Below are 27,816 nucleotides of genomic sequence, written 5' to 3' on the forward strand. Positions count from 1 at the left end.
TTAAATATACCACAATTACTAGCAATCCGTTTGTTTTTATCTTATTATATGATACTCGCAAGATTACCCTGGTGAGAGACCAACAATTTATTTATTATAAGTGAGTCTAACGTTAGTATGAACGTTAAAATAATGGAAAAAGATCTTAGGTTACATATTATGTCCCTGTTCAACCGGTATTTCAATGGAAGATGCTCCGAGGAAATAGCGCCATTGATTCCTTCGGCACCCGTGCACAGTCGCCAAACACGCCAAACGTGAGCCCAACATTTATGCACAGTTGAAATTTGTCACATGAGAACGGGTCATTTCATTTCCACAAAATGTCCCTCTACATAGAATAAGATATGTTTTCAACAAATAAATGTTTTTTTACTATAAAAGACATAAATTGCACGCCGTCCGTATATAATACATATACCTGCAATTAAAATTACTCACGACTGTAGTCCAACACGAATTCAAAAACGTGAAGTATTTTGCTATATTTTTTTTAAAATAGTAACTACACGCCAGACCTATATAGCTAACTTAAAAAATAGTACCTACGCGCCAGACCTACGTAGCGAACTTAAAAAATAGTACCTACGCGCCAGACCTACGTAGCGAACTTAAAAAAATAGTACCTACGCGCCAGACCTACGTAGAGAACTTAAAAAATAGTACCTACGCGCCAAACCTACGTAGCGAACTTAAAAAAATAGTACCTACGCGCCAGACCTACGTAGCGAACTTAAAAAATAATACCTACGAGCCAGATCTACACAGCTAACAAAATAGTACCTACGCGCCAGACCTACATAGCGAACCAAAAACATATTCAATAAGTTTTGTCTATCATTTATCAAAATGTTAATATTATGTTCCCTCCCTAAACATTATTAATTATTCTGAATTAGGGAGGTATTAATTAACGGCTTGAAACATATATTATATATTTTCTCTTATGCAGATCATTTGAAATAACATATTGTTGTACACCGACATTGGTATAAAAAAATATATACATATATATATTTATAAAAAAATTATATTCTTTTATTTTACGATAAATACGACTTACGAAATGGCAAATTTTATTTTATGTCTTGTTAGACTGAGTTTTAACAATGTCGACATAGACGATGAAATAGCCAAACAGCCCTCAGGCCTCTGGCATATTGATCGTTATATTTCTTATAGACGCTGTCAGAGGGTCGGAGAATTTGTGTCTATTTCCACTTTGCAATAAATAACATATAAATGGAATATTACTGAACGTATCCGAAAACTAAAAACTGTTTTTGAAAATTGATGAAATTAACTTTAAATTTTTAATATTGGAAATAAACGTAATTTTGTGAAATGTAAAATTTTGCGTTAAAATACAAATAATTTGTAAAAAATTCACAAAGTTTCATAAATTTTTCTCAAATTACATTCGGACATTCATAGAGGAGTACATTTTCATTATTCTGCGGTTAACTTCTGTATTTGAATATAAAGCTTGGTGTTTTCTCTTTCTAACACCGTTTAGTACCTATATATTACCAACTATGACTCAACGATTTTTATGAGACCATATGAGCGGTTAACAAATACAGAAACAATAGCGCGTGTCGCGTTTACGTCCAACTTTTTTTAGCAACAACGTGTTTTTAACTGTGAGAGGTGACATCTATATAATATAAAAACATACGCGTATTCTTTTTTAGCAACAACGTGTTTTTAACTGTGAGAGGTGACATCTATATAATATAAAAACATACGCGTATTCTTTTTTAGCAACAACGTGTTTTTAACTGTGAGAGGTGACATCTATATAATATAAAAACATACGCGTATTCTTTTTTAGCAACAACGTGTTTTTAACTGTGAGAGGTGACATCTATATAATATAAAAACATACGCGTATTCTTTTTTAGCAACAACGTGTTTTTAACTGTGAGAGGTGACATCTATATAATATAAAAACATACGCGTATTCTTTTTTAGCAACAACGTGTTTTTAACTGTGAGAGGTGACATCTATATAATATAAAAACATACGCGTATTCTTTTTTAGCAACAACGTGTTTTTAACTGTGAGAGGTGACATCTATATAATATAAAAACATACGCGTATTCTTTTTTAGCAACAACGTGTTTTTAACTGTGAGAGGTGACATCTATATAATATAAAAACATACGCGTATTCTTTTTTAGCAACAACGTGTTTTTAACTGTGAGAGGTGACATCTATATAATATAAAAACATACGCGTATTCTTTTTTAGCAACAACGTGTTTTTAACTGTGAGAGGTGACATCTATATAATATAAAAACATACGCGTATTCGAATGCAAAGTTGTGTCAAAATTTCAAAGCAATCGGCGAAGAACTTTGGGAGATTTAAGATTTTTATTTATATACATGAAAGTTCTAATATATAGTTATTATATCGATCGTTGAGTGACCTATAGTTATTATTTCGATGGTTGAGTGACCAATAGCTGCAATTTTTTTGCAAGGAAAGTTTCAAGAAAAGTCGATGAATATATATTTTTACATTAGCTCCAAGGACAATAATGTCCCTCAGAACCTGTGTGATCTTTGGGGATGATGTATGGAGGTTCTTTTTGAGGAAAGAAAGGAGGGAACAGGAGTCTTGAAGGGACCCATGTTGTAGGAGTTAGGAAACAATCCGTAAAATGAGTCATAGACCATTTGTCATTTGACAGATGCCAACTGTGCGTAATGTTGGGCGCCTGCGCACCGGTACCGAAGGCAACAGTGGTGCTAGTTCCTCAGAGCATCTTCCATTAAAATACCTGTAGAAGGACAGCTACTATTAGTTATGAATAAAAAATAACCCATCTTTGTGTCAATGTAACTACTTATTTATAAACGAAACTGACACATTACATAATTACATTGGAGTGACTTTTTTTATAAAAGCGAGGAAAATTGATTGTGTACGTATTTTTTTGTGTTTTTCAACAAACGTTAATTAAGAACGTTCTAGTACCCAATTAGAGAAATATAAATTGTTATTTTTTTTGTTTTAATGCAATTAGGTACAGTGTCATCAATCACGGGTCTTACAAATTCCAACAATTAATATTTTATCTCATTTATATCACAATATGATGTTTATCCTTTAAATCTTGTTTTTAACTGCAATTAGACATTTTAATCCTATAATTAATAGTAAAATTATTTAATCTTGCTAAAGTTCAACCAGTCTAAAGGTGTCCGTGACTCATTATGACTGTGGAATGCTATCTTTGTAGGAAAAAATAAAGGAAAATACAATGACATTGTAATACTGTAACGTCATTGGGAAAATGAAAAAGAGAAGGAAAAAATATTACATTTTTAAAATAATATTTAATATATTTTTCCTTCTTTTTTTCATTTTCCAAACGAAAAGAGCTGGAAAAAATATTATATTTTTTAAATAATATTTATTTTTTTCCTTTTTTTTCATTTTCCCAATGACGTTACAGCATTATAATCTCATTGTATTTGCCTTTATTTTCTTTCTACAAAAATAGCATTCCCAACACGAAAAGAGCAGGAAAAATATTATATTTTTTAAATAATATTTTTTATATATAATAATTTTTTTCATTATAATTTCATTGTATTTTCCTTTATTTTTTTCAACAAATATAGCATTCCGACGGCCACCTTTAGACTGGTTGAACTTTAATCTACCTACAAAGTATAAAGAAAGTGTCGTGGCTTTGTTTGTTTTATGTGAAACATATTTTGGCGCGCCCGGGAGGGTGAAACTGAGTCTTGGGTGGCAAGTGTGGCAAGACAGGACGACGTTCTTGCATGGAACGACGTTTCATTCGGCCAGCCTCTTGATTTTGAAACCTGATCAAAACTCTGATTTTGCTTTTTTTTTTTTTTTTGTTATTTGTTTTTGGGGTATTATGCCGTGTTACGCTAACTCCTTCTTTAGCCAACGTTTCGGACAGCATTGCAGTGTCCATCATCAGGGCAGCTGTGTTATTTAAAAATACACATCTGCCCATAAATAACACATTTGCCCTGATGATGGACACTGCAATGCTGTCCGAAACGTTGGCTAAAGAAGGAGTTAGCGTAACACGGCATAATACCCCAAAAACAAATAACAAAAATACTTTTGGCCGTGAAAATCTTAAATCATATCTGATTTTGCTTCTATTTTCACTAAAATTTGACAATGGATTTATTCTCAATGATGAATTTTTAATTTGTAATATATTTTTCTTTGTGTATATTTTAATAATAATATATGAACAGTTTTATTATCAAAAAAATAAATGCTTGTTTTCTTTCATTTTCAATTTATTTATTCAAATTACATCTAAATATCTTAATTTATTCACCATTAATAAATAAGTCTTATTTCTGACCAGTTCCCCTAATTATTATTATTTGTGGCCCTCGATCCCACATTCATAATAATTATTAATTAAAGTTAATTCTCGCACAAACAAATCATTTCAATTATTTCCACTTTCACCGAGAGTCATTATTAATTTTAATTCTTTGTTTTTACACCAAGACTCATTATTAATTTCAATTCTTTCTTTCTAACACCTAGAATCTATATTAAACTCAATTCATTTTTGCACCAAGAGTCTGATTATTATTATTCATTGAAATTCTTTCTTACACCCATAAGAGGCTTTATTCACTTCAATTCTTCTATTCTTTCACTTTACACCAAGAATCTCTGCTCATTTCAATTCCTTATTACATAAAGTCGAAGAATTAATATTCATTTCAATCCTTTCGTATTTTACCAAGAGTCATTGTTAATTTCAATTATTCTTATATGAAGAATCATTATGTATTAATTTAAATTTGGAATTTTTACACTCAAAATCCTTAATATCCTTTTACACCAAGAATCATTATTAATTTCAATTCTTTCTTTATTCCAGTCCAATCTACTGCCACGGCCCCCTTTTGGACACCATCCAAATGGCCGGCATCTACCGGGACTCGAAGACCTTCGTGGACATGAAGATGAAACAGCCAGAAGAGACCACGCTCCGGCTTTTCAGCCAAATGATGAACAGAACCTTCGGGTCTCCGAGCAGAACGGACGTGGAGATGTTTGTGAAAGGCAACTTTGAAAAGGAAGGGAGCGAGTTTGAACCCTGGATTCCAGATGACTGGAAACAGAGACCCGGTGAGTCAAAATATTTTTTGTTTAGTGTGATAATTTTACGAGTCCTGAGAGTCTGGACCCCGCAGGTCTATGGCAAGCTCAAAATCTTAGGGAGTTTTATGAGACGCTAAATATTTGGGGTGAAAGAATACATATTTTAAGGTTTGTTGGGTCAAGCTATTAAGAGGAAGCTACAAGCCAAAAATATGCATATTCTTGGTATACCTTATATTGTAGGTAATAGGCATATTAAAATCGCTTGACAAACGGAGTCTAGAATCGTTCGATTTCAAGCACAAAACTGGTTTTTATTTATTTTTTTAAATAATTTTATATGAAAGCAAAAAAGTTAATCAAGTGAAACTGTCACAGATAATCTTAGCTATAATACTGATTTAAAAAGTTGTTTCCTTTAGGCGTTCATACACTTCTATTGAAAAATATTTTTTTTAGTAGTTTACATTTATATTTTTTATTGAGTAATTTATAATTTTATTTGTATTCTACTCAAGCGAAACGATAGGAAAACCTTCAATTTATCTAAAGCACATTTTTTGGTATTCATAATGTACACCAATTCGTTATAAAGATTAATCAAAATGGTGATTTAGCATTAAGCTTCGCCTTAAAACCCCCGCTCTGATTTTATTGACTGAATGTAGCGAAAGTCTTGTTATAACTCACCCGTTTTGCATTTCGCCTGTCTGTAAATTTGTTTGTACCTTCCGTTCCCGTTTTACGATCGTGGCCGTTTTAATGATTCGGTAAAGATTATTTTTTCAAATGTTTATTTGGACTTTCCTAATCGCACTTTTTCAATATTATAGTACCTAACTACCTGAAGAAAGTTCGAAAAAAGAATTGTCATTGAATGACGTTTCCTGGACAAATTCTATAATGCCTTATTTTCAATAAAAAATTTTTTTACTTAAAATTGTTTATAACTAAGTAGGTAGGTATTCAAGTACCTACTTACAAATTTAATGATTTCAGAGGAAATTTTAGTTTTGGTTTATTAAATAAGACAAAATTAGAAACATATGTTTTTGAAAACAAGGTCAACTAGGTTTACATAGATTGCAATCTAAATTTCTCATATACGGTGAAAACCTTTAACAAGGAAGTCAACTACTCATTGGAGTTTAATCTGCAGTAGGAGAAACCGTGAATTAATTAACATTAAAAATCTTACCACAAACAAGTTCTAAATATTTGCTAAGAATTTTTCAATCGCTTGCTTTAGCCGTTTGCAAATTTGTGCGAAAGAAAGGCAATATAATTTGATAATTATTTTGTCAGTAAAGTTGTGCTAATTATTAGATATACAAACGTCCAACAGATGGCAATGATTGTTACAGTCGTAATTGATTTGTACCGATAGGCACAGCCTTTTTGACACGTAACACATGCGAGTCTTGAATGCGCATTATGCACATATGTACATTTTGTATAGAATACAGTCAACATTTGGATATGAAATGTGCATCATTTTCAATACTTCGTTCCCGCTTTTTGACACGTTTGGTGAATAGTAGGGCATACTTAGTTCCTGCTTTTGACACGTTATAATATGTATAGTACTATACTACTAAATAGAAGGGCAGTTGGTGAAATGTGCATTATTTTACATACTTCGTTCCTGCTTTTTGAGACATTATAACGTGTATAGTACTATACCACTATGAATAGTAGGGCAGTTGGTGAAATGTTCATCTTTTTGCATACTTAGTTCCTGCTTTTGACACACTATAATATGTATAGTACTATACTACTAAATAGTAGGGCAGTTGGTGAAATGTGCACCATTTTGCATACGTAGTTCCTGCTTTTGACACGTTTTAACGTGCATAGTACTATATTACTATAAATAGTAGGGCGGTTGGTGAAAAGTGCTTCATTTTGCATACTTAGTTTCTGCTTTTGACATATTATAGCGTGTGTAGCACTATACTACTATAAATAGTAGGGCGGTTGGGTGCATCATTTTGCATACTTAGCTCCTGCTTTTGACACGTTATTGCATGTATAGTACTATACTACTATAAATAGTTGGTGGTGCTGCGATTCGTTGCTGAAACTTAGCGCACATTTTTTAAAGTTTAGATTGATTTCTTGCAGTAGAATGTGAAACACTATAAAAAATATATTATCGGATCCATAAAACATTTTTTGCATTATTCTTGTTTAGTAAGAAGGCAACCGTGGTAGAGAGATAAGGCTCTCGACCAGCAAGCTGGAGTTTGAGGGTTCACATCCGGCGAGCACAAGAAAATATTTTTTGATTAATTTGTGTTATTTCACAAATTACTCATTTAAAATAATATATAGTAAATTTGATACTCTCAGTGTCGCCCCGGTGTAAATCCACCATTCGAAATGAAAACGTTCTTTTACGCTTTGGCCACGTTTGGTGACCATATCTAAATAGCCAGCTACTTACCCACCTTCCTCTCCCCCATCTCCTACCTCTCCCCACTACCTTGAGCCTCACAAGAATCCTAATTGGGGATGCCATAGTCTCACTGGCTCCAGATGGTTGAGAGCAGTTAAACTCTTGTACAGTTTCACATAAAGAAAAATTATATAAAAGTTAAAAAATATTGTAAAATATATTTTTTTAATTGTTTTTCTTCCACGAAGTACCACTAATAACAAAGTACCTAAAAACTAATCTTGTATGTATATCTTTTATTTTGCAGCGTTCCTAGCTAATATCCGCGATCCCCAACTCCGTGCCTGGGCGGCTGAACTCCACCGGCTGTGGCTCCAACTGGGAAGGAAGATGACCAACGATGTGGCCAAGAACCAACATCTCTACTCCATCATCTATGTGGAACACCCTGTCATCGTGCCAGGTAAACTAACTGAGCCAACTGTCAATAGCAGCTCCTTTTTTATGTATTATATTATGATATTTCGTAAAAACTAACAAACACGGCTATCGGTCTTTCATAGAAATTTTACATCTGCGCTGATGGTGGGCGATTCTCCTCAAGGTCTTTGTCATCATTTAGAATGTTGTGTGAAGGACATTTTAAGGAAATGAAGGAGAGAAGATTGTGAGAAGGAAAAAAGGTATGAAGGATGGGTAGGAATCTAGGGATAATTGTGTCCAGGAGTGACAGACGTATAAATAATAGTATTTGGATGACTTATATAGCACCGTTTTTGTGCAAAAACACCTCAAGGGTGCTGTACAAATTTATAATACATTTCAACAATGATCTATGTTATTACCAGAGATGTGCTTTATTTCAAATAAATCCATTTCAAATGGAAATGCAAAATGCAAAATGTGTATTTTCAATTTTGCATTTTAAATGCTTTTCTAAAAACCATTTTGCATTTTAAATGCTTTTCTCAATGAATATTCCATTTTAAATGATTTTTTGCAACATTCTTCCTACTATCTCTACTCATCTTTTTTTCATAAGCCCCAAATATCAGTCGGTCCTCAACCTCGCTATGAGAGATAATTTACATTTGTCAAGTTGCTCCCTGGTAGGAGCCCTGGTAATTGAGTGATACCATTACAAAAAATACTGATTCAAATACTGAACATGGGGCCATAACGCTGTAATATTAAATGTTAGATAGCAGTTTCTATGTTTTTACGTTGGCAACATTAGTCCCGCGCAAATTTTTTGTGGTTTCATAATCTATAGTCGTGGTGTTTTTGGATTTACCATCATGTAATATGTTTGTTCTACATTGATATTCATTATTAAATGACAAAATTGTTTAAAAATTCTATAATTATTTAAATTGTTTGACCTGAGAAACCATTTTGCATTTTCAATGCATTTTGAAAATAGGTATTTTGCATTTTGCATTTGAAATGCTTTTCTAAAAACCATTTTGTATTTTGCATTTTCAAATGGAAAAGTTTTGACCCATTTCCATTTTGCATTTCAAATGGTTTTGGGTACCCATTTTGCACATCTCTGGTTATTGCTAACTATATATGGAGATAATACTTACCTGGTAGGTCACTTGAGATTAACACTTAATTAACATTAACTAATTGTTTATTAGCGAAATTTAGATACAGGATTTAGGACATAATTGGAAAATTGGATATAACTGGACATCCTCTCAGGAATGGTATATTTAATTTAAGGGTATGACAGCTTAAATAGGTAAGTTTTTAGTTTAGACCTGAATTCTGTTGGACTTGTTATGGATCTTAGTTCCGGAGGGAGTTTATTCCAAGCCTTCGGCCCTGATACTCCGAAAGTGCGATCACCATGCGTTCCATCAGTCTGCCTACAGTAGGAATCCATCCTTCCCACTGTGGTGCAAGGCAACGGGTCGAAAGAGTCTTGCTGGAGAGGTGAAAGGATCTCACTCAACCGATCTCTCTCACGTCCGCTAAGTCACTCGGGGTGACCTATGGCTGAGGTTTTGATTATCGGATGAATGGTTCCCCTGGGCGGCGGCACCCATTTCCGACCTTTTGGCATGGGTAAAGACTTTGACAGCGTGTTATTACAGTCCTATCACCTAACCTCTGTTTATATTTGACAGTATTACAGTTATTACAGTCCTAACTCCTAACCTTTTGCAAAATACCACCTAACCTCTGTTTATATTTGACAGTATTACAGTTATTACAGTCCTATCTCCTAACCCTTTGCAAAATACCACCTAACCTCTGTTTATATTTGACAGTGTTACAGTTATTACAGTCCTAACTCCTAACCTTTTGCAAAATACCACCTAACCTCTGTTTATATTTGACAGTATTACAGTTATTACAGTCCTATCTCCTAACCCTTTGCAAAATACCACCTAACCTCTGTTTATATTTGACAGTGTTACAGTTATTACAGTCCTAACTCCTAACCCTTTGCAAAATACCACCTAACCTCTGTTTATATTTGGCTTTATAACCTTCTTCTATCGCTTGGTAATATTGCATATTAATTCTAGATTATTATTTAAAAGTTAAATAGGCCACAAATCAAACACGACAGGTCTAGTAAATACTAGACTTCAAACTCCACCTGTTTATAAAATAATGTTATCTGGTATTGAAAACTGGGTCATTTAAAACAATAATTAAATGCATGCATGACAACAGGTTTATTGAACCCTAGTCTAATTAAAACTAAAAACATTTATTAAAAGATATTAAATGATCAATTATATAAGCACTGCCTCCATAGTCAATGGGTAAGACTCCCGAGTAGCAAGCCTAAGGTTGCGGGATCAAATCCCAGCGTGCGCAAGTAAATTTTATTTGATTGATTTATGTTAGTTCACAATTTAATCATTTAAATAATATAAGGTACGTTGCGGCACGTTCCAGAGTGGAAGATACTCTCAGTATCGCCCTGGTGTAAGGACACCATTCAGAATTGAAACGTTGTTTAAAATAGATTTAGTTGTGATTGGTGACCACATCTGAATAGCCAACTACTTTCAACCATCTTCTTCCCCACTACCTTCAGCCTTACAACAACCCTAATTGGGGATGCCATAGTCTCACTGGCTCCAGATAGTTGAGAGCAGTTGGGAATCTTGTGCACTATTTACATTAGACAAAACTAAAAAAGCATACATTTTACCAATTGATTAAATAAAATTTTAAACTTATGATGATGTTATGTTATGTATGATAGCCAGAGATGTGCAAAATGGGTACCCAAAACCATTTGAAATGCAAAATGGAAATGGGTCAAAACTTTTCCATTTGAAAATGCAAAATACAAAATGGTTTTTAGAAAAGCATTTCAAATGCAAAATGCAAAATACCTATTTTCAAAATGCATTGAAAATGCAAAATGGTTTCTCAGGTCAAACAATTAAAATAATTATAGAATTTTTAAACAATTTTGTCATTTAATAATGAATATCAATGTAGAACAAACATATTACATGATGGTAAATCCAAAAACACCACGACTACAGATTATGAAACCACAAAAAATTTGCGCGGGACTAATTTTGCCAACGTAAAAACATAGAAACTGCTATCTAACATTTAATATTACAGCGTCATGGCCCCATGTTCTGTATTTGAATCAGTATTTTTTGTAATGGTATCACTCAATTGCCAGGGCTCCTACCAGGGAGCAACTTGACAAATGTAAATTATCTCTCATAGCGAGGTTGAGGACCGACTGATATTTGGGGCTTATGAAAAAAAGATGAGTGGAGATAGTAGGAAGAATGTTGCCAAAAAGCATTTAAAATGGAAAATGCATTGAGAAAAGCATTTAAAATGCAAAATGGAAAATACCCATTTTGCATTTTGCATTTCCATTTAAAATGGATTTATTTGAAATAAAGCACATATCTGATGATAGCAGTTCACAATGGAGTCCTGATACCAACCCTTATGTATGGCAGTGAGGCATGACACTAGCAGAGGAAGGATGTAAGTAGAAACTGAATGGATCCCTGAGACGTATGTGTGGTAAAACCATGTAACAATGCAAGGCTGAAGTGAGCGTAATGAGTAAGATTAAGAAAGGTAGACTTCGATGATTTGGGCATATACAACGTGGGACACCCGACCAAATACCGAATCGGGCCATGTCAAGAGTTAGAGTAACAGAAGAATAACAGAAGAGTCAGTAACAGAACATGACGATGTATGAATGTGAATGAGGCCAGGAGTGTGTGCCAAGACCGAGTTGTTGTGTATACTGATTTAGGTAAGGTTAGATTATTGTTTTTTTTCATCGCTTTTCGTTAGTGTTGTGTTTTTTAATAAAAGTATAAATTTAAACCTTTCAGCCCCAGTGTTAATTCAAATTAACTTTGTGAATTTTTTTACCGTAACGGTAGCGATTTAGAAAAGCCATGTTTTTGTTTTCTTATAGTTTGAAATCTTTTCTGTGGCGTTTATTTTTTCCGCTCGGTCGAAATCCTTATTTCCGCCACAACAACGATAAATATTTTGACATCTGCTGATTGTGAGTTTCATCGAATTTCTGCAGTCATTGGTTACTTCATTTAATGTGAGATATCAGTATTTTCTACTCGAATTACAAATATTTGAATGCATTAAGATGTGTTCTATAATAATAACATTAGTTCAATTCACTGTTCACAGTCATTTGCCAAAATATTGTAAATGAATTTCAATGTTCATATAAATTAACACTGGTAGTGACGGACATGATTTCGACAAGTATGCCGAATTTTTAAAGATTTATTATCCTAGATTATTTCTGAATGAATTTAGTTCAAATGTTATTTGTTTGTACCTTAGAGATTATCACTACATTGTAAAAGTGCATTTTTGACATGAAACAGTTATTTATATTACTTTTGTGTTATGTTTATTTTACCTTACTATTTAAAAAATACCCTCTGACGTCCAATGTTAATCCAAATTAACCCTAGATAACTAAACTGTTTTCATTGTTTCATTGTAACAACACTTTCGTCGAGTGGACTACACAATAAAAACTAGAAATAAATCAAAAATATTTAATTAAGATAGGAACTTGTTACATGGCACAAAAGTAAGGTTTACAATTAACAAATTAATATCAAAATATCAGTCTACACAGTGACCACACATGTCAACATTATGTGGACCACAAATAGCCTTTCTACATCTGGTGCAACGGTGTTTGGTCATCCTACAGGCCTTGGAGAGACACAGGTAGCAAATTTTACGCACGTTTGACGTAGATGGAACCGGAGCTTCTATTGTAGAAGATTGGCCAAAATTAACAATAAATATAAGAATATATGAATGTAAGTACCTTAAAAATAAAATTTGTTGTTATAACTAAACGAGATGATCTTAGGACACGTCCAAGTATGCGTGTGGCTGCAATCGCGTCACGTGCTGCACTGTTACTCAAATTAGGAAGGTAATGAAAGAGTCAATGTTGGGGAGCGGGGGGAAGTAGGTGATTTCGAATTTCGCCGAGTAGCGCGTCGTCGCCTCGACGAGCGATTAGTTATCTAGGGTTAACATAGTATAATTTCTAAAAAAAAAAAAAAAATTAAATACCAAAAATTTTCAAATATTTTTCTGAGGTATTATCAAGCATTACATATTTTATATACGTGGAAACAATAATGCGGGGTGAAAGGGTTAAGTGGTAATGTAATCTTGTATTTGTATTTTTACAGGTGGCAGATTCCGTGAGTTCTATTACTGGGACTCTTTTTGGATTGTGAAGGGCCTTCTGCTGTCAGAGATGAAGCAAACTGTAAAAGGGATGCTGTCCAACTTCCTCTCTATCGTGGACCGCAAGGGACACATTCCCAACGGCGGGCGGGTCTACTACCTCATGAGGTGGGCACTTTGACTGTGACTTTTTGTAATTATGCAAAAAAAAAAAAAAGCATTCTTGATTGAAATATCGGTAAAACAGACATTATTCTTTTGCGTAGGGTACATTCCCAGCGGCAGAAGGCATCGTAGCTAGGATATTTGGACTGTGACCTTTTATAAATATGTAAAAAAAAAATCTTTTGTTGAAATACTGGTGAAACAGACATTAGATAGATTTTTCTGTGTATGGTACATCCTCACTGGCGGAAGGGTTTTTGACTTTTTATAATTATGCAAAAAAAGCCTATTTTTTTGAAATACCGGTAAAACAGACACAATGTACCTAATTATTACCTAATTGTTAATTTTTTTACTAATATATCATGATTTGTAGACAGCATATTTTTCAAAGCCTACCTGCTTCAATCGGAGATCATATTTACTTTTGCTATGTTACTTACTATGTATTATGTTTTTTTTTTTTTATTTTTTTTTTTTTATTTTTTTTTTATTTTTTTTTATAGTGAATACCTCACAAGAGTCCCAACTGCTCCCGTCTGGAGCCAGTGAGACTATGGCATCCCCAATTGGGGGATGTTGTGAGACTGAAGGTAAGTGGGGAAGGGAAAGAGGAAGGTGGGGAAGTACCTGGCTATTCAGATCTAGTCACTAAACACGGCTAAAGCCATTTGGAGCAACGTTTCAATTCTGAATGGTGGTCTTACACCAGGGCGATACTGGTAGTATCTTCCACTCTGATATATGTGTGTTTAAAAAACCCTCCCCACAGAATCCTCACAGATGACGTAAGGAAAACTCGGGGACTCCTTTGCAGAGTTTATAAACCTGTTAAAATTGATGGTTTCATCAAATTATAAAAAAAACCTAACACGCCGTTTAGAATTTTGCTATTTCAAATATTATAAATGAAAATTCTTTAATTATATTGTTTATTTATGATAACGAGTACATTGACTCGAAGAATTCTGGCACAGGTTCAGAAATTCCAGACGCAATTATTTCATTCAATGTATAAATTGGCAACATTGAGGTTAATAGACGATCTTATAAATTCCTTTTTATCACCTTGCAACTGGTAACTTTTATTTTAGTCAAGAGTCTTTAGTTAATCACTTGAACAATAGCTACCCAAATTTAGGTAGCACTGCTAATGCCTTTGAGCGATAGCTACCCATTTTTGGGTAGCACTGCAAATGCCCTTGAGCGATAGTTACCCAATTTTGGGTAGCACTGCAAATGCCCTTGAGCGATAGCTACCCAATTTTAGGTAGCACTGTAAATGCTCCTGAGCGATAATTAAATGTATTTATAATTTTTTATTTATTCTTTTTCGGGAAATCGACAGTTTACATTTAATCAGTTTGTACATAAGTATTATATAGTAAAATAAAAACAATTATGGATTTCCTCCTTGTGACTTTACCTCTACTGAGACAGCATAATATGGGATATTTTTTTTTTTTTTTTTTTTTTTATAGTCGGAGGCGGTTTACTTACGTTCCCCGCGAGCACTTAGGCCATAGGCCCATTGTACTATCTCCCATTTTACCTCAATCCCTTGCCAGTAACCCGGTCCCTTTTATGAAGTTCACCAGGGCTGTCATTGGATATGTGGCGATGTCTTCTGGTTCCACACTGTGTCTTCCCAGGTATCTGAGCCTTATTCCCAGCAGAGCGGAACATTGGCACCATAGGTGAATTGGAGTCTCTTCCTCCTCTTCACATTTCCTACAGATGTTGGTGTTTTCCACTCCCAACAGGTGCATGTGTCTGCTGAGATGGCAGTGTCCCGTTAATAGTCCTACCAGTTCCCTCAGTGAGTTTCTGTCCATATCGAGTAGTTGCCTGGTTCGGTTAGGGTCCGGTCCGTTTATGAGTACTTTAGATTGCCTCATTCCGGGTGCCTTCTTCCATTCCTTCCAGTGTTGGGATTTGACCCACCTCTTGATATGTAGTTTGGTGTGGCAAGCTGCTACTCCTACGGCCGGCTCAGATCCCGCAAGTGGTGCTTTCGCCCCTTTCCTTGCTAGTTCGTCAGCCCGCTCGTTGCCCTCAATACCTTTATGTCCTGGTACCCAGAGCAGGGTTACTTTATTGATGGTCGCCAGTTCTATTAGGATAGTCCTGCATTCCATCACCAGTCTGGAGTCGCATCGGTTACTTTCCAGTGCCATTAAGGCCGCCTGGCTATCCGAACATATGTTTATGTTCTTATTTCTGTACCCCATACTCATATTCTCCTGTGCGCAGGCTAAGATGGCTTTCATCTCAGCTTGAAACACAGTGCAGTGCATTCCTAGAGGTATACTGAGTTCCCTCTTAGATCCCTGTAGACAGACCCCGGCCCCTGTTCCTTCCTCCATCTTGGACCCGTCTGTGAACCAGATTAGTTCCTGTTTGGAGTTTGGACCTGGGACCGTGTCCCATTCCTCCCTTGTGGGGTACGTCACTTTAAACAGCTGTCCGAAGAAGTATTCGGCTTGCTTGCCGTCCTGCTTCATCCCAGCCGTCGGACTAATTGCCCTCAGTCTTATTCCTATCTCCGTGTGACTGTTTCTGGGCAACTCTCCTCTCCATTGGCCATTGCAATGTAACCTGTAGGCTGCCGCCATCGCCGCCCCCTCTATTTCTATGTTTAGTGGGGGTAGGTTCAGCAGCACTCCCATGGCTAGTATTGGAGTGGTTCTCATGGCTCCTGTGATGCTTCTGCATGCAAGTCCCTGTATGTGATTGAGTGTGACCATCACTGTTTTCAGTGTTGTTCTCCTCCACCAGACCAGGGCTGCGTGCATGATCCTTGGTTTTACAACGGCTGTGTAAAGCCATTCCATCATTTTAGGTTTGAGACCCCACGTTCTGCCGCAGATTCGCCTAGTTGCCCACATCAGAGCACAGGCCTTTCTGCCTACAGTTTCCACCTGGTTTTTCCAGCTCAGTTTGGCATCTATGATGACTCCGAGGTACTTAACCGTGTCACAGGGTTCTAATTCCTTTCCATAGAAGGTTGGATTGCTCCATCCTTCTAGTTTCCTTTTACGCGTAAAGATTACTAGTTCTGTCTTGTCTGGGTTGACTGACAGTCCTGTTTCTTCACACCATTCTTCCACTGTTGCCAGTGTTGACTGTATAAGGCCTCGGGTTGTGTCTGCATCCCAACACCTTATTATGGTTGCAATGTCATCCGCATACCCTTGCGTATATAGGCCCCTGTTGTTGAGTTTCCGGATGAGGTTGTCCACCACCAGGCTCCACAGCAAGGGTGATAAGACCCCTCCCTGTGGACACCCTCGTGTCACCAGCACTTTGATGCTTACCTCACCCCTTGTCACCGTAAGTATCCGGCCTGAGAGCATGTTCCTCAGCCACCTTCTGGTGGTTTTGTCGAGTCCATGTCTTTCTGCCGCTTCATCAATGGATTTAATAGTGGTGCAGTTAAATGCTCCCTCTATATCCAGGAATAGCCCTACCGCCAGTTCCCCAGTCGCATATGCCTGCTCCAGTTTGTACACCAACCTGTGCAGTGCCGCGTCGACTGACTTACCTGCTTGGTAAGCAAACTGTAACTCGTGGAGGGGCTTCTCTTTCAGTGCCCCGTCCCTTATGTGCCTGTCCATTAGCCTCTCCATTGTCTTCAAAAGAAATGAGGTGAGGCTAATTGGGTGGAATGCACCTGGTTGGTCGTAGTCAGCTCTCCCCGGTTTGGGTATGAACACTACCCTTGTCTTCCGCCATGGTATGGGGATGTATCCGAGGGCACAGCATGCCCTCAGGATCTTCGTCACCGGAAGTAGGATTGTATCTAGGCCCCTCTGTAGAAGTGCCGGAAAGATTCCATCCTCTCCTGCGCTTTTAAAAGGGTCAAACCCTCTGATTGCCCATTTAACTCTGGAGGGAGTAACTATTTTAGCCGCAGTGTCCCAGTCCTTACCTTCCCGTGTAACTCGGGCTGGTGGTGGACCGGTATCATCTGCTTCTAACTTTTTGTAGCCGGGAAAATGTTTCCCCAGCAGTACCTCTAACTCCTCCTCCCAACTGTTGGTATATCCTCCATCAGCTTTTTTGAATGGGCCTTTTGCTGCCCCTGGGTCTTTTGCAAGAATTTTTTGGATTCTTGCAGTCTGTGGGATGGTTTCCACCTCCCCACAGTATTTCTCCCAGGAGCATGTTTTGGCTTTCTGGATTGCCACCTTGTACTCTTTCTGGTATTGCTTGTGGGCATCCCAGTTTCCTGACTTTTTGGCCTTGTTGAAAGCTTGCCATACTATTTTCCGTAGCTCCTGCAGTCTTCTGCTCCACCACGGTGTTTTGTCCCTGGTACTTGTCTTCAGAGGGCAGCTATTTTCGTATGCCCTTATCATTGAGTCCCTCAGTACTTCTACTGCGTCCTCAATTTCTTCGGGGCAGCCGTATTTAGCTGGGAATCTTGTCATTCCTATATTTAGTTCCTCCGAGTATCTAGTCCAGTCAGTTGCTTTTGGGTTCCTGTATGTATCGGTCCCCGTTTTGCTTGTTTCTCCCTCTAGTTTAAATTCTATGTGTCGGTGGTCCGACAGGGATGGTTCGTCCGATACTCTCCATCCTGAGACTCTTAATGTTCCTAGGGTGAGGTCTATCACCTCCTGTCTGTTACTTATAACGAAGGTGGGTTCCCTACCTCTATTAAGAATCTCAAGGTTCACTGTCATCAGGTATTCCAGGAGGTCCTGTCCTCGTTTGTTGATGTCCGTACTCCCCCACACAGTGTGGTGCGAGTTTGCATCTGCTCCGAGTATCAGTTCCCTACCCTTCTCCCTGCAGTCCTGGACGAGTATCGTTATTTCCCTTGAGGGTGGTGGTTCCACAGAGTCATAGGGCATGTATGCTGATGCCACAACTACTTCCCTGCTTCTTTGGTCCAGCGTGACCTGTAGCTTCACAGCCACTAAGTCCCTACTGCAGTGTTCGGGTTGCAGTGTGCCAGGTATACCTCTGATGAGAATACAGGCCCTGGGTCTGTCCCCCGACTCGTTATAATAGATTAGACCTTGGTTCATGTTTAGTCCTCTGACCTTCCCCCTATAAGTCCAGGGTTCTTGGATCAGCGCGACGTCCACACTGTCCCGAGTGACTCTACTGCTAAGCACTGCAGTCGCTGCCGGACTGCGGTGCAAGTTTATTTGAATGAACTGTAAGTTTTTAGCCATTACTGCCTAATCCTTAAGTCATTCCTCCAATACGCTCCTCGGTGTTAGGAGAGCGCACCGTGAAAGTGGCCTTCCTTATCCCGACATGCGCCGTCATCCCCATCTCCCTCAGCACCTTCACACTTTCCTCGCCCACACTCATGATCAGGCGATACATGTTCTTATCCCTGATCGAGTCGTGGACGATCCATTTTTTTGTGTGTAGCCGGGGAGTCTGGTTCTCCAGCAGTTGTAGCAACCTCTCGGTGCTTACTGCTCCATTTTCGGGGATTACTGCCATAACCTTTACGTACTTTGGCAGTTCCTGCAACCCCACCACCTCCAGGTCGCAGCCCTGCCATTTTCGTATGGTCGGCACGATCTCCCTCAGCCATGTCTCTGACTCCTTGTCGGAGCAGGTCATTTTCAGGACGCCCCTCTGAGTGAAGCATTCGTCGAATCTAGGTTTGAACTGCCCCTTTGGGATGCTCAAAATCAGATCCGCGGCCGCCTCACTCACGAGGGCCTCCTGCTCTTTTGTAAATTCTTCCTCTCTGTTTCTATGTACAACAGCCACTCGAATTTTATTTCCAGCGGCTTCCGCATAGGTAGCAGAGGTGAGATAATATGGGATAAGTAAATTAAATTTGTGAGAAAGGAATATGAATTCAAAAATTTATACTAAACAAAATATTATATAAAACAAAAAATTTACAAAACAATACATTTATAGCCATGGAGAGAGGTTGTAGATATAAATAAATAAATAAATAAATAAATAAATCAAAGCATAATAGAGATATAAACAATACAGACATAAACATTATTCACAAACCATCAGAGAAATATTCTTTTATAGACCTCTTGTATTTGGTAAGTTCGCAACTGAAAATATCAACCTTGGATAATACGATATTGTAATTATTGCATAGTCTATATTATATTTATGTGAAAAATGTTGAAATTTAGGTGCATTTAGGCTTTAAACCACAATACTGTTTATATGTTTCGTTATTAATATTTGGAGGTATCATTTTTGAGATGAGCGAGCGTGGCCATTTTTTTTTTTTAATAATTGTCCCTGAGCGATAGGTACCCAAATTTGGGTAGCTATTTAAAATGAATTAAAAATATGGTATATAAGCTGAAATACAGGTGGATTCAGTCGCTTTAAACCACAATAAGCAGTTTATATGTTTCCATATTAATGTTATTATGGTATGATTTTTAGAATTAGCAGTCAGATTTTTAGAATCTAAAATGAGAAATCTCAATTACTAAAGGATTTTTTTTCTAAATCCGTTAATCGTAGTTCAACTGGTTGGTAGCTGTAATTTTACAAGTGGTAAGTGACAGGAAGCTGTAAGAATGCGTAGACAATGTAGAGTAATCAACTCATAGACAGTGAAAGACAATCTTACCAATAGAAAATGATATGTGTTACAGGTCGCAGCCCCCTATGCTGGTTCCCATGGTGAAGACGTACATAGACAATACCAATGATATAGAGTTCCTGAGAGCCAACATGCATACTATGGAGAAGGAGTTCCGCTTTTGGATGACCAACCACACCATTGATGTTATGCGCGATGGGGTTAGGTTAGTATCTTTTAAACTAACCTGAAATATCTCTGAAAGTTAACAAATAAATTACACGCCGAAAACTAACGTTCGTCCTAACGTTTACACACACACCGAACTGCCAACAAAATGACATTCATTGTAATACTAAATAATATTTTTATTTATCAAATTAGACACAATCCTTAAAAAGTGTTACAAATAATAATTGATTACCGATCAAAATATACTGATTTCATAAGTGCGACTTCCCGCACTTAAAGGGCTATACCGGTTGCACCAGGGTAGGTTCCCATCGGCGCGATGGAATGAATTGCGCGACTGGATTGTGTAATTTTTGTATGAAGCCGACCAAACGTAGCCAAGCGGTGAAAATGACAAAATGTAACGAAAAGATGGCGGGCACTGTTCGTCACCGTGGGATATAGGAACAGCATTGTAATCATTCAAAAATGTGAAACGGTAAAATCACAAAAAGATTCGGTCGCATCTAAGAACTTAACCGAGAATCCTCAGCCTGTCCGGGGCACCGCTCTACAACTGAGCTAATCCGACCCTATCTCCTTCTTTTAACTGTATCATACTTCGCATCCAATATTATCTTCATTTTCTTCTTTCAACAAGATCCTTCCCCAATTCAATTGCAATTTAGTTTATGTTTATATCTTTGTCTGTCTAGCTAATATCTTTGTCTGCCTAACTAATATCTTTGTCTGTCTAACTAATATCTTTGTCTGCCTATCTCCATATATTGTCAAATCACCTCTATCTTTTGATAATAATGGAATATTAATTTTTTTTGCAGTTATCGATTGGCTCACTACGCCGATGGTTCCAAAGGACCCCGTCCTGAAAGTTACAGAGAGGACATTGAAAGCGCAAGGTAAGGATTCACTCATTGCCTTTATTCAGTGTCTCTAGCGACAGACATATAGACATCACCATAATGATATATTTAATAATATGTAGTAAGCAGTGGCGACTCTACCCTTCTACGATGGTGGGGGACGGACATTATTTACGTGTACTAAAAATAAAGCAATATCTTGCAAAAATATCATTGTACTTAATTTGAATGTACGCGATTCCCTCCAGAAACTACGTAACTTTCTTAAACTAAAACAAACGATTCAGTATGTTTGTCACCAAGGGATTTAATGGTCTGTCCATGGGATATTTTAAATTCACAAACAAGTGCTTGTGCATGGTTTTGCTGATTGCCTTTGATCGAGAAATACAGAATTAAATGTACTCAAATGCTCGGATTATCGCCATCTGCGTACTAAGTTCTGCGCACTGGGAAATGCATCAAAGGGATTCGCACACTGATCGGCTAGTTTCTAGTGTCTAGTAAGCTTCAAGACATGGTGCGGAGCCGACGTTTGTTGCTTGATTGAATTCATTAATTTTAGTGAAGACAAAGCGTATATATACGGAAGTAACTGGTGGGGATTGACCCCATTGTCACACTGTGAACAACCGCCACTGATAGTGTGTACATTGATATTTAAAATAGCAATTTTGTGTCCAGGTTTTTCGACACCACAGAAAAAAAGGAAGAATATTATGCGGAGCTGAAGGCAGCTGCTGAATCCGGGTGGGATTTCTCCACGAGATGGTTCATCCTGAATGGCACCAATAAAGGTAATATTATTATTATAAATAATGTTATGTGGTGGTAAAACGTAATGTTTGAAAATTTTCACTCAGAATTCTTTGAGTGGGTGTAAATTTGGTCCTACACACCATATTGCAAAACAATAAATTGTTGCATTATATTTAATTAATTTCCTGTCATATCCCTCCATCGATTATTTACACCATACAAAACAAATATAGCTAAATGTTCGGTCATTGCCCACTTGTTCATAGTGATTGACAGTGATTGCCCACTTTAGTGATTCAATCAAAATCATTAATAAAACAACCTGAAGGTGGTACACACTTATTTTGTTTTATTATCAATAATAACAGGTAAAACATTAAGACAATATAATAACCTGCAAAATTAAAAAAAAAAAAACACAACATCCTTCACAAAATCTGATTTCACTTTATACAGGGTGTATCGGCACTAACCCGACAAATTTTAACCAGCTATTCCTTAGCACATTTGGAGTAAAAAATGTTATGGGCACTTTGCTGTCCGGTAGCATTTTTTTTTCAATTAAAAACAAAAAAATTAAAAATTTCCACACTTACATCACTGTCATTGGCATTGCTTTTCGTGTTCAACAGCTGTTATAAGCAAGTATGTCGAAAAGCGTCATCGCTCTTTCGCACACACTAAATAATAATAGTTAAAAATGAGACGAATGGTGCCGGTGCCATTTCGTTGTGATTGTAAAAGTGCGCCAATATAGGTACACACGTGTATTATTCAACGGAATTCGAATAAAATATTGCCAGATGGGTTTTCAAACTTTGACAAAGGATAAAACAGTGGTGACATGTGGTGAAAATATCAATAATAATTTTTTTATTAAAAAAAAACGTTACCGGACAGCAAAGTGCACATAAGATTTTTTACTCCAAATATGCTAAGGAATAGCTGGTTAAAGTTTGTCGGGTACGTGCCGATACACCCTGTATACATTTACCGAATTATTTAATAAATATCATTCCTCAAAATATTAATATGGATCCATATGAACTGCTTACTGCGGTTTAAAGTCAACGAATCCACCTAGATTTCGCCGCTTGTCCCATAATTCTATAGTTCTATAAATTTGGCACATTATGATAAGCGATTGATTGCTAAAAACGTTTTTCAAACTTGCCGTAATATGACAAAAATCGCTCGAGTGGATGTCAGTTTGTCGATTCACATTGAACGATTAGAGAAATCTGTTAAGATTTTAGTGAAATGTTTACAGGACAATCAAAGTGAGAGCGGACAATCACTAGTTGTGGGCAATCATAGACTAGTTTAACCTACGTATTATTTTTGTTATATGTTTTTGGGGTGTTATGCCGTGTTGCGCTAACTCCTTCTTTAGCCAACGTTTCGGACAGCATTGCAGTGTCCATCATCAGGGCAGATCTGAGATTTGTGGTTGTGGTGAAATGTGAGCTTATGTATGAAGTTGTGATACCGTGTTGCCAGCTCCAACCCTCTGAGCTAACATTAAGGTATCATTTTTATTTTATTTTAAACTGGTTTTCTTTTAGAGCTAAACGAAGAAAACCACTTTAAAATTAAAATTTAAAATTAAAATAAAAAAATGATACGTTAATGTTAGCTCAGAGGGTTGGAGCTGGCAACACGGTATCACATCCTCATACATAAGCTCACATTTCACCACAACCACAAATCAATGAGGTTTTTTATCCAGTTAAGAATTTTTCCTCATAAAACTCATTAATGTAATATAAAATCAGTCAAGTAAATACAACCATCAGATGGTAAAAATGAGCCGCAGTACTAGTCAGCTAGAAACATGAAGGGTATTGTTATAAGCCCTAGCTAGTTAAAGGATTACGAAAGAATCCATAAAATCAAAAAAAAAAAAAAACAACCACAAATCACACATCTGCCCTGATGATGGACACTGCAATGCTGTCCGAAACGTTGGCTAAAGAAGGAGGTAGCGCAACACGGCATAACACCCCAAAAACATATAACAAAAATACTTTTGGACGTGAAAATCTTAAATAATATTTTACGTATTATTTGATAAAATTTTGCTGTTCAGTGTTATAATTTTTGTTTAATTTCCCAGTGAATCATTCTATCGTTTCTGTTCCCAATGAAGATGAGCTTTCTAACTCAGTTCAAAAAACTCGTGGAAGTTCAGGATTTTCCCTAACGGGTGAATATTTAAAAAAGTCTCTTTTGCACAGTCAAATAAATGACAATTTTATACCGCACCATTGTTATTAATATATATTAACCAATAGGGGCCCATAAGAAACTTCAATAAATAATAAAAAATCAACTCGTAAATCTGTTTCAACTTTTGGCCTATTTGCGCCATCTCTTGGGGAGGCTAGTAGCCAATTTCAAAGATTCTTTTGTTTGACTGAGCATTGAACCTTCCTCTTTAGAGACTAGAGTCAACTGTGCTAACAATCTCGCCAAATGCCGATTGGTAGGATTGATTGATTTGTATATTAACTGCTATAATGTCATCCAATTTCAGAGAAATGCGTATATGTCTGCGTGTGTTTGCACGATTGCCACCAAAATTTGATAGAATGCATTGTTACTGACAACGGCCATATCTACCGAGTTTCAGTTCGATCAGGAAGTGGGTTAATTTCCACTTCTAAGATTCATACATTCATTCATTCATTTATTCACGAAAACAAATGTGAAATAGATGTATTTAATAAGATGTTTTTGTTAACCTTTCCTTATCTGTGGTGTGTATTTACTACACATTGCTTCTAATAACTTTAATAACTCTATAAATATAATAAATTCTGGGTTCAGATTTTAGGTATTCCTCCGTTATACATTTATGCACTGAATTAAAAAATAATATTTTACATAGTTTTCAAATTCAATTAAAAATCAGAGTTTTTTGTTAAAAATCGGGAACAAATACACCAATACAATCAACCGTGTGATACTAATACGCGAAGAGTGTGCGAGGAAATGACACGCTATTGATGTCCCGCTTTAATTCGCTATGCGGGAACATGAGACATCCACACTTCTGCAGTTGTAGTTTTTGATTTAGACCATCGATACCTACGACCGCACAGCTGTGTTTGTGCCAGCCGCTAGCCGCTAGTCAGTCGGCCGCGAACCGTCGTTAGATGTGAACCCCTCGCACGTTTCTTTAGCATCTGCCGATGGTTTTTTCATGTTTTCAGCAATTAAATTACAATTATTATCACTTTTGATATAAAATATAATAAACATGATCGATTAGCTATTAATATTGATATTTCTCCAATATTAAATTGCTTATTTTGAGATGTGTATTGACTACACAGCACCGGAACGCGTGTATTTTTTTAGCACAGTAAGGGAAAGGTTAAAACCAACACGTTGACGTTACATAAAGTTACATTCTTTTTTCATTTACAATAATATATCCGAAAGCAAAATGATTAAGATCGACACTGCAATTGCGGTGACTGGATAACTCATCGAAATGACAATTCAACAAACTTTTAAAAAGTGATAAAAAGTCATGTAAAAAGTGATGAAACAGGTTACATAGGCAAGGTTTATATGTTAGTTTTTTTTCATTGCTTTTAATGACTTTTTAAAAGTGTGTGGAGTTATCATGTAACCTGCAATTGCAGTGATTCTTACCGTGCGTGGACACGATTCTTCAACACTGCAAATGCAGTGGGACTGGCCCCCAGGGGTTAAGTTGAAGGGGAATTCTTTCCGTGCTAACTTTAAAATACTGTCGCTTTTTTCCATGCTGAAGGAATCAACGAAGCTACCATTGATATCAATGGCGTGCAATGCTCTATGACTAAAGGTAGGCCGTGTGTAGTTTTCTAGTTCGAGTAAGAACTGTGCTATGAATATTTCAAATTGACCATTTTATAATCATTTTCCGCTGGTTGTAGTGGTCAACTGAATAAATAAGCACACAACTTCCTTACCTATGTGTATGTAAAATAATTTTTTTGAATGTATTATTTTTATGGTTTTTAACCTTTATGGAATGCACGCCACTGATTGAATACCTGTAGAACAAACGTAGCGTTCCCACCCGACATCTATGTTTTAAAGATTGTAGTCTGTCGATTAAGATAAATCTGTTTGTAAAACTAATCATATATATTGTATGTATGTGACATTTAATGACTTATTTACCATTCTCACCAGTATTTTGATTAGTTTAGTTTACCAATTAGTGGCCGAATAGTCCAAAGCATCAGGTTCGCACCTGTGTGGGTTCAATCCTCTGCTAGCGATCGTATTTCATGACCATCAAATCAACCGGTAATGCCATTTGATTTTATGACTTTTAAACACCCTTAAGCGCCAATTTTCGGCCCGTTTAAGCTTTTGATAAATTTGTGATCAGCTGACAGGCATAAATATATAACCGTTATGCATGACAGCTCATCACGATTTGATCAAAAGCTGAATGGGGCCGAGAATCGCCATTTAACGGGGAATGTTCAAATGTGATGATTTTTTTACATTAAATCCACACGGAATGCCCTGACGAAAATAATTGTCCTCGGAGTCTATATCATTTTTAAGAATACTGTGTGGATGAAGGAGACAAAGTTCTGGAAAGGAAAAAGGTATGAGGGGTGCATAGGAATTTGAGGGTCATTTTGTCCAGGAGTGATGGACATATGAATCCACACCCCCGCTGCGATGCAAGGCCACGGGTCGAGAGAGTCCTGCTGGAGAGGTCAAAGGGTCTTCCTCAACCGGCTTATCACGATCCGGCCCGCTACGCAGGTGGGCAGGTGCATCCGCCGCCAAGACCTGGACAAACCTTACCCCATAAACCCGGTAACCCCTGCTGCGTCACCGGTCATATCTTGCCACTTGGAGTGATTGTCAGAGGTGTTGATAATCCAATGAATTGTTCCCGGAGCAGCAGTACCCGGTTCCATGATAACTCATCAAAATAACAATTCAACACACCTATAAACTATAAAGTGATGAAACAAAAACTAGGTTAAATACAGGGTTTTCCAATAAGAGGTGTTATTTTGATATTCAACCGTAAAAGATCAATGGTTTCGTTGCTTGTGTGGCACGTATCGCCGTCTTGTTGAAAGTAAACGCTGTCCAGATCAATACCATCCAATTCCGGCCATAAAAAAATTATTAATCATCTCTCGATAGCGATCCATTCACCGTAACTGTTGCTCCAGCCTCATTTTCGAAAAAGTAAGGTCCAATGACTCCGCCGGATCATAAACCGCACCAAACAGTCACACGTTGAGGATAGAGAAGCTTTTCAACAATAACTCTTGGGTTTTCCGAGCCCCAGATGCGACAATTTTGCTTGTTGACGAAGCCACCGAGGTGGAAATGGGCCTCATCACTCAAGATGATTTGCATTTGATTCACTCAAGTGAATTTTAATAATTTCAATGCGTTGTTGAAGCGTGTATCGTTCCATTTTTATTAATGGCGTAGTTTCTACTTGTCAAATGTCAAAAAATGACAGCTTTAAAAGTAACATCTACCGAAATAACGGAAAAAATTATTATTGGAAAACCCTATAGTTAATATATAACCTATTAAAACTACTTTTTTTTACTTAGTTTTAGTTACATATGTAACCTATTTAACCTAGTTTTTGTTACATCACTTTTCATAAGTTTATATCACTTTTTATAGGTGTGTTGAACTGTAATTTTGATGAGTTATCCAGTCACCGCGGTACCCATATGAATCCCAAATTGAAATCGCATTACATTTCATTGAAATTAGTACAATTTGTTTATATTTCATGGTTATTTCAGGAAATCTGACCAACTTGATGACCAGGTCTATAATACCCGTGGATCTAAATGCAATCGTCTGCTGGAATGCTCAGCTACTGGCGGAGTTCCACGATCTGCTGGGGAACCCCGCACAGGCCGAGAACTACAGGATCATAGCCAAGGATTGGATGGAGGCCATTGACAAGGTATTATGACCTACATAACATTAACCTCTCAGACAAAGACATTTATTTACTATGTGTTCCTTTGAGAACTGTCAAAATGTGATAATTTTTGTGTTATTT

At 36.9% G+C, this 27,816-nt stretch overlaps 1 protein-coding gene across 2 annotated transcripts in view; it reads left to right on the forward strand.

The window, feature by feature from the left end:
- Window positions 1-4,905: 4,905 nt before the first annotated feature.
- Window positions 4,906-27,816, forward strand: part of LOC149409771 (trehalase-like) — a 63,055-nt gene continuing 40,144 nt past the window's right edge. For both annotated transcript variants that reach the window (XM_089649328.1, XM_089649329.1), the window contains exons 1-7: window positions 4,906-5,155; window positions 7,834-7,989; window positions 13,235-13,400; window positions 20,009-20,161; window positions 20,949-21,026; window positions 21,675-21,787; window positions 27,551-27,717. In XM_089649328.1, the coding sequence (XP_089505454.1) occupies window positions 4,945-5,155; window positions 7,834-7,989; window positions 13,235-13,400; window positions 20,009-20,161; window positions 20,949-21,026; window positions 21,675-21,787; window positions 27,551-27,717 (1,044 nt within the window). In that variant the 5' untranslated portion in view covers window positions 4,906-4,944. The remainder of the gene's footprint in view (window positions 5,156-7,833; window positions 7,990-13,234; window positions 13,401-20,008; window positions 20,162-20,948; window positions 21,027-21,674; window positions 21,788-27,550; window positions 27,718-27,816) is intronic.

This window comes from Hesperophylax consimilis, chromosome 29 (assembly GCF_061612785.1).
Source record: "Hesperophylax consimilis isolate HC1 chromosome 29, BYU_Hcon_1.0, whole genome shotgun sequence".
Taxonomy (NCBI): Eukaryota; Metazoa; Arthropoda; class Insecta; order Trichoptera; family Limnephilidae; genus Hesperophylax; species Hesperophylax consimilis.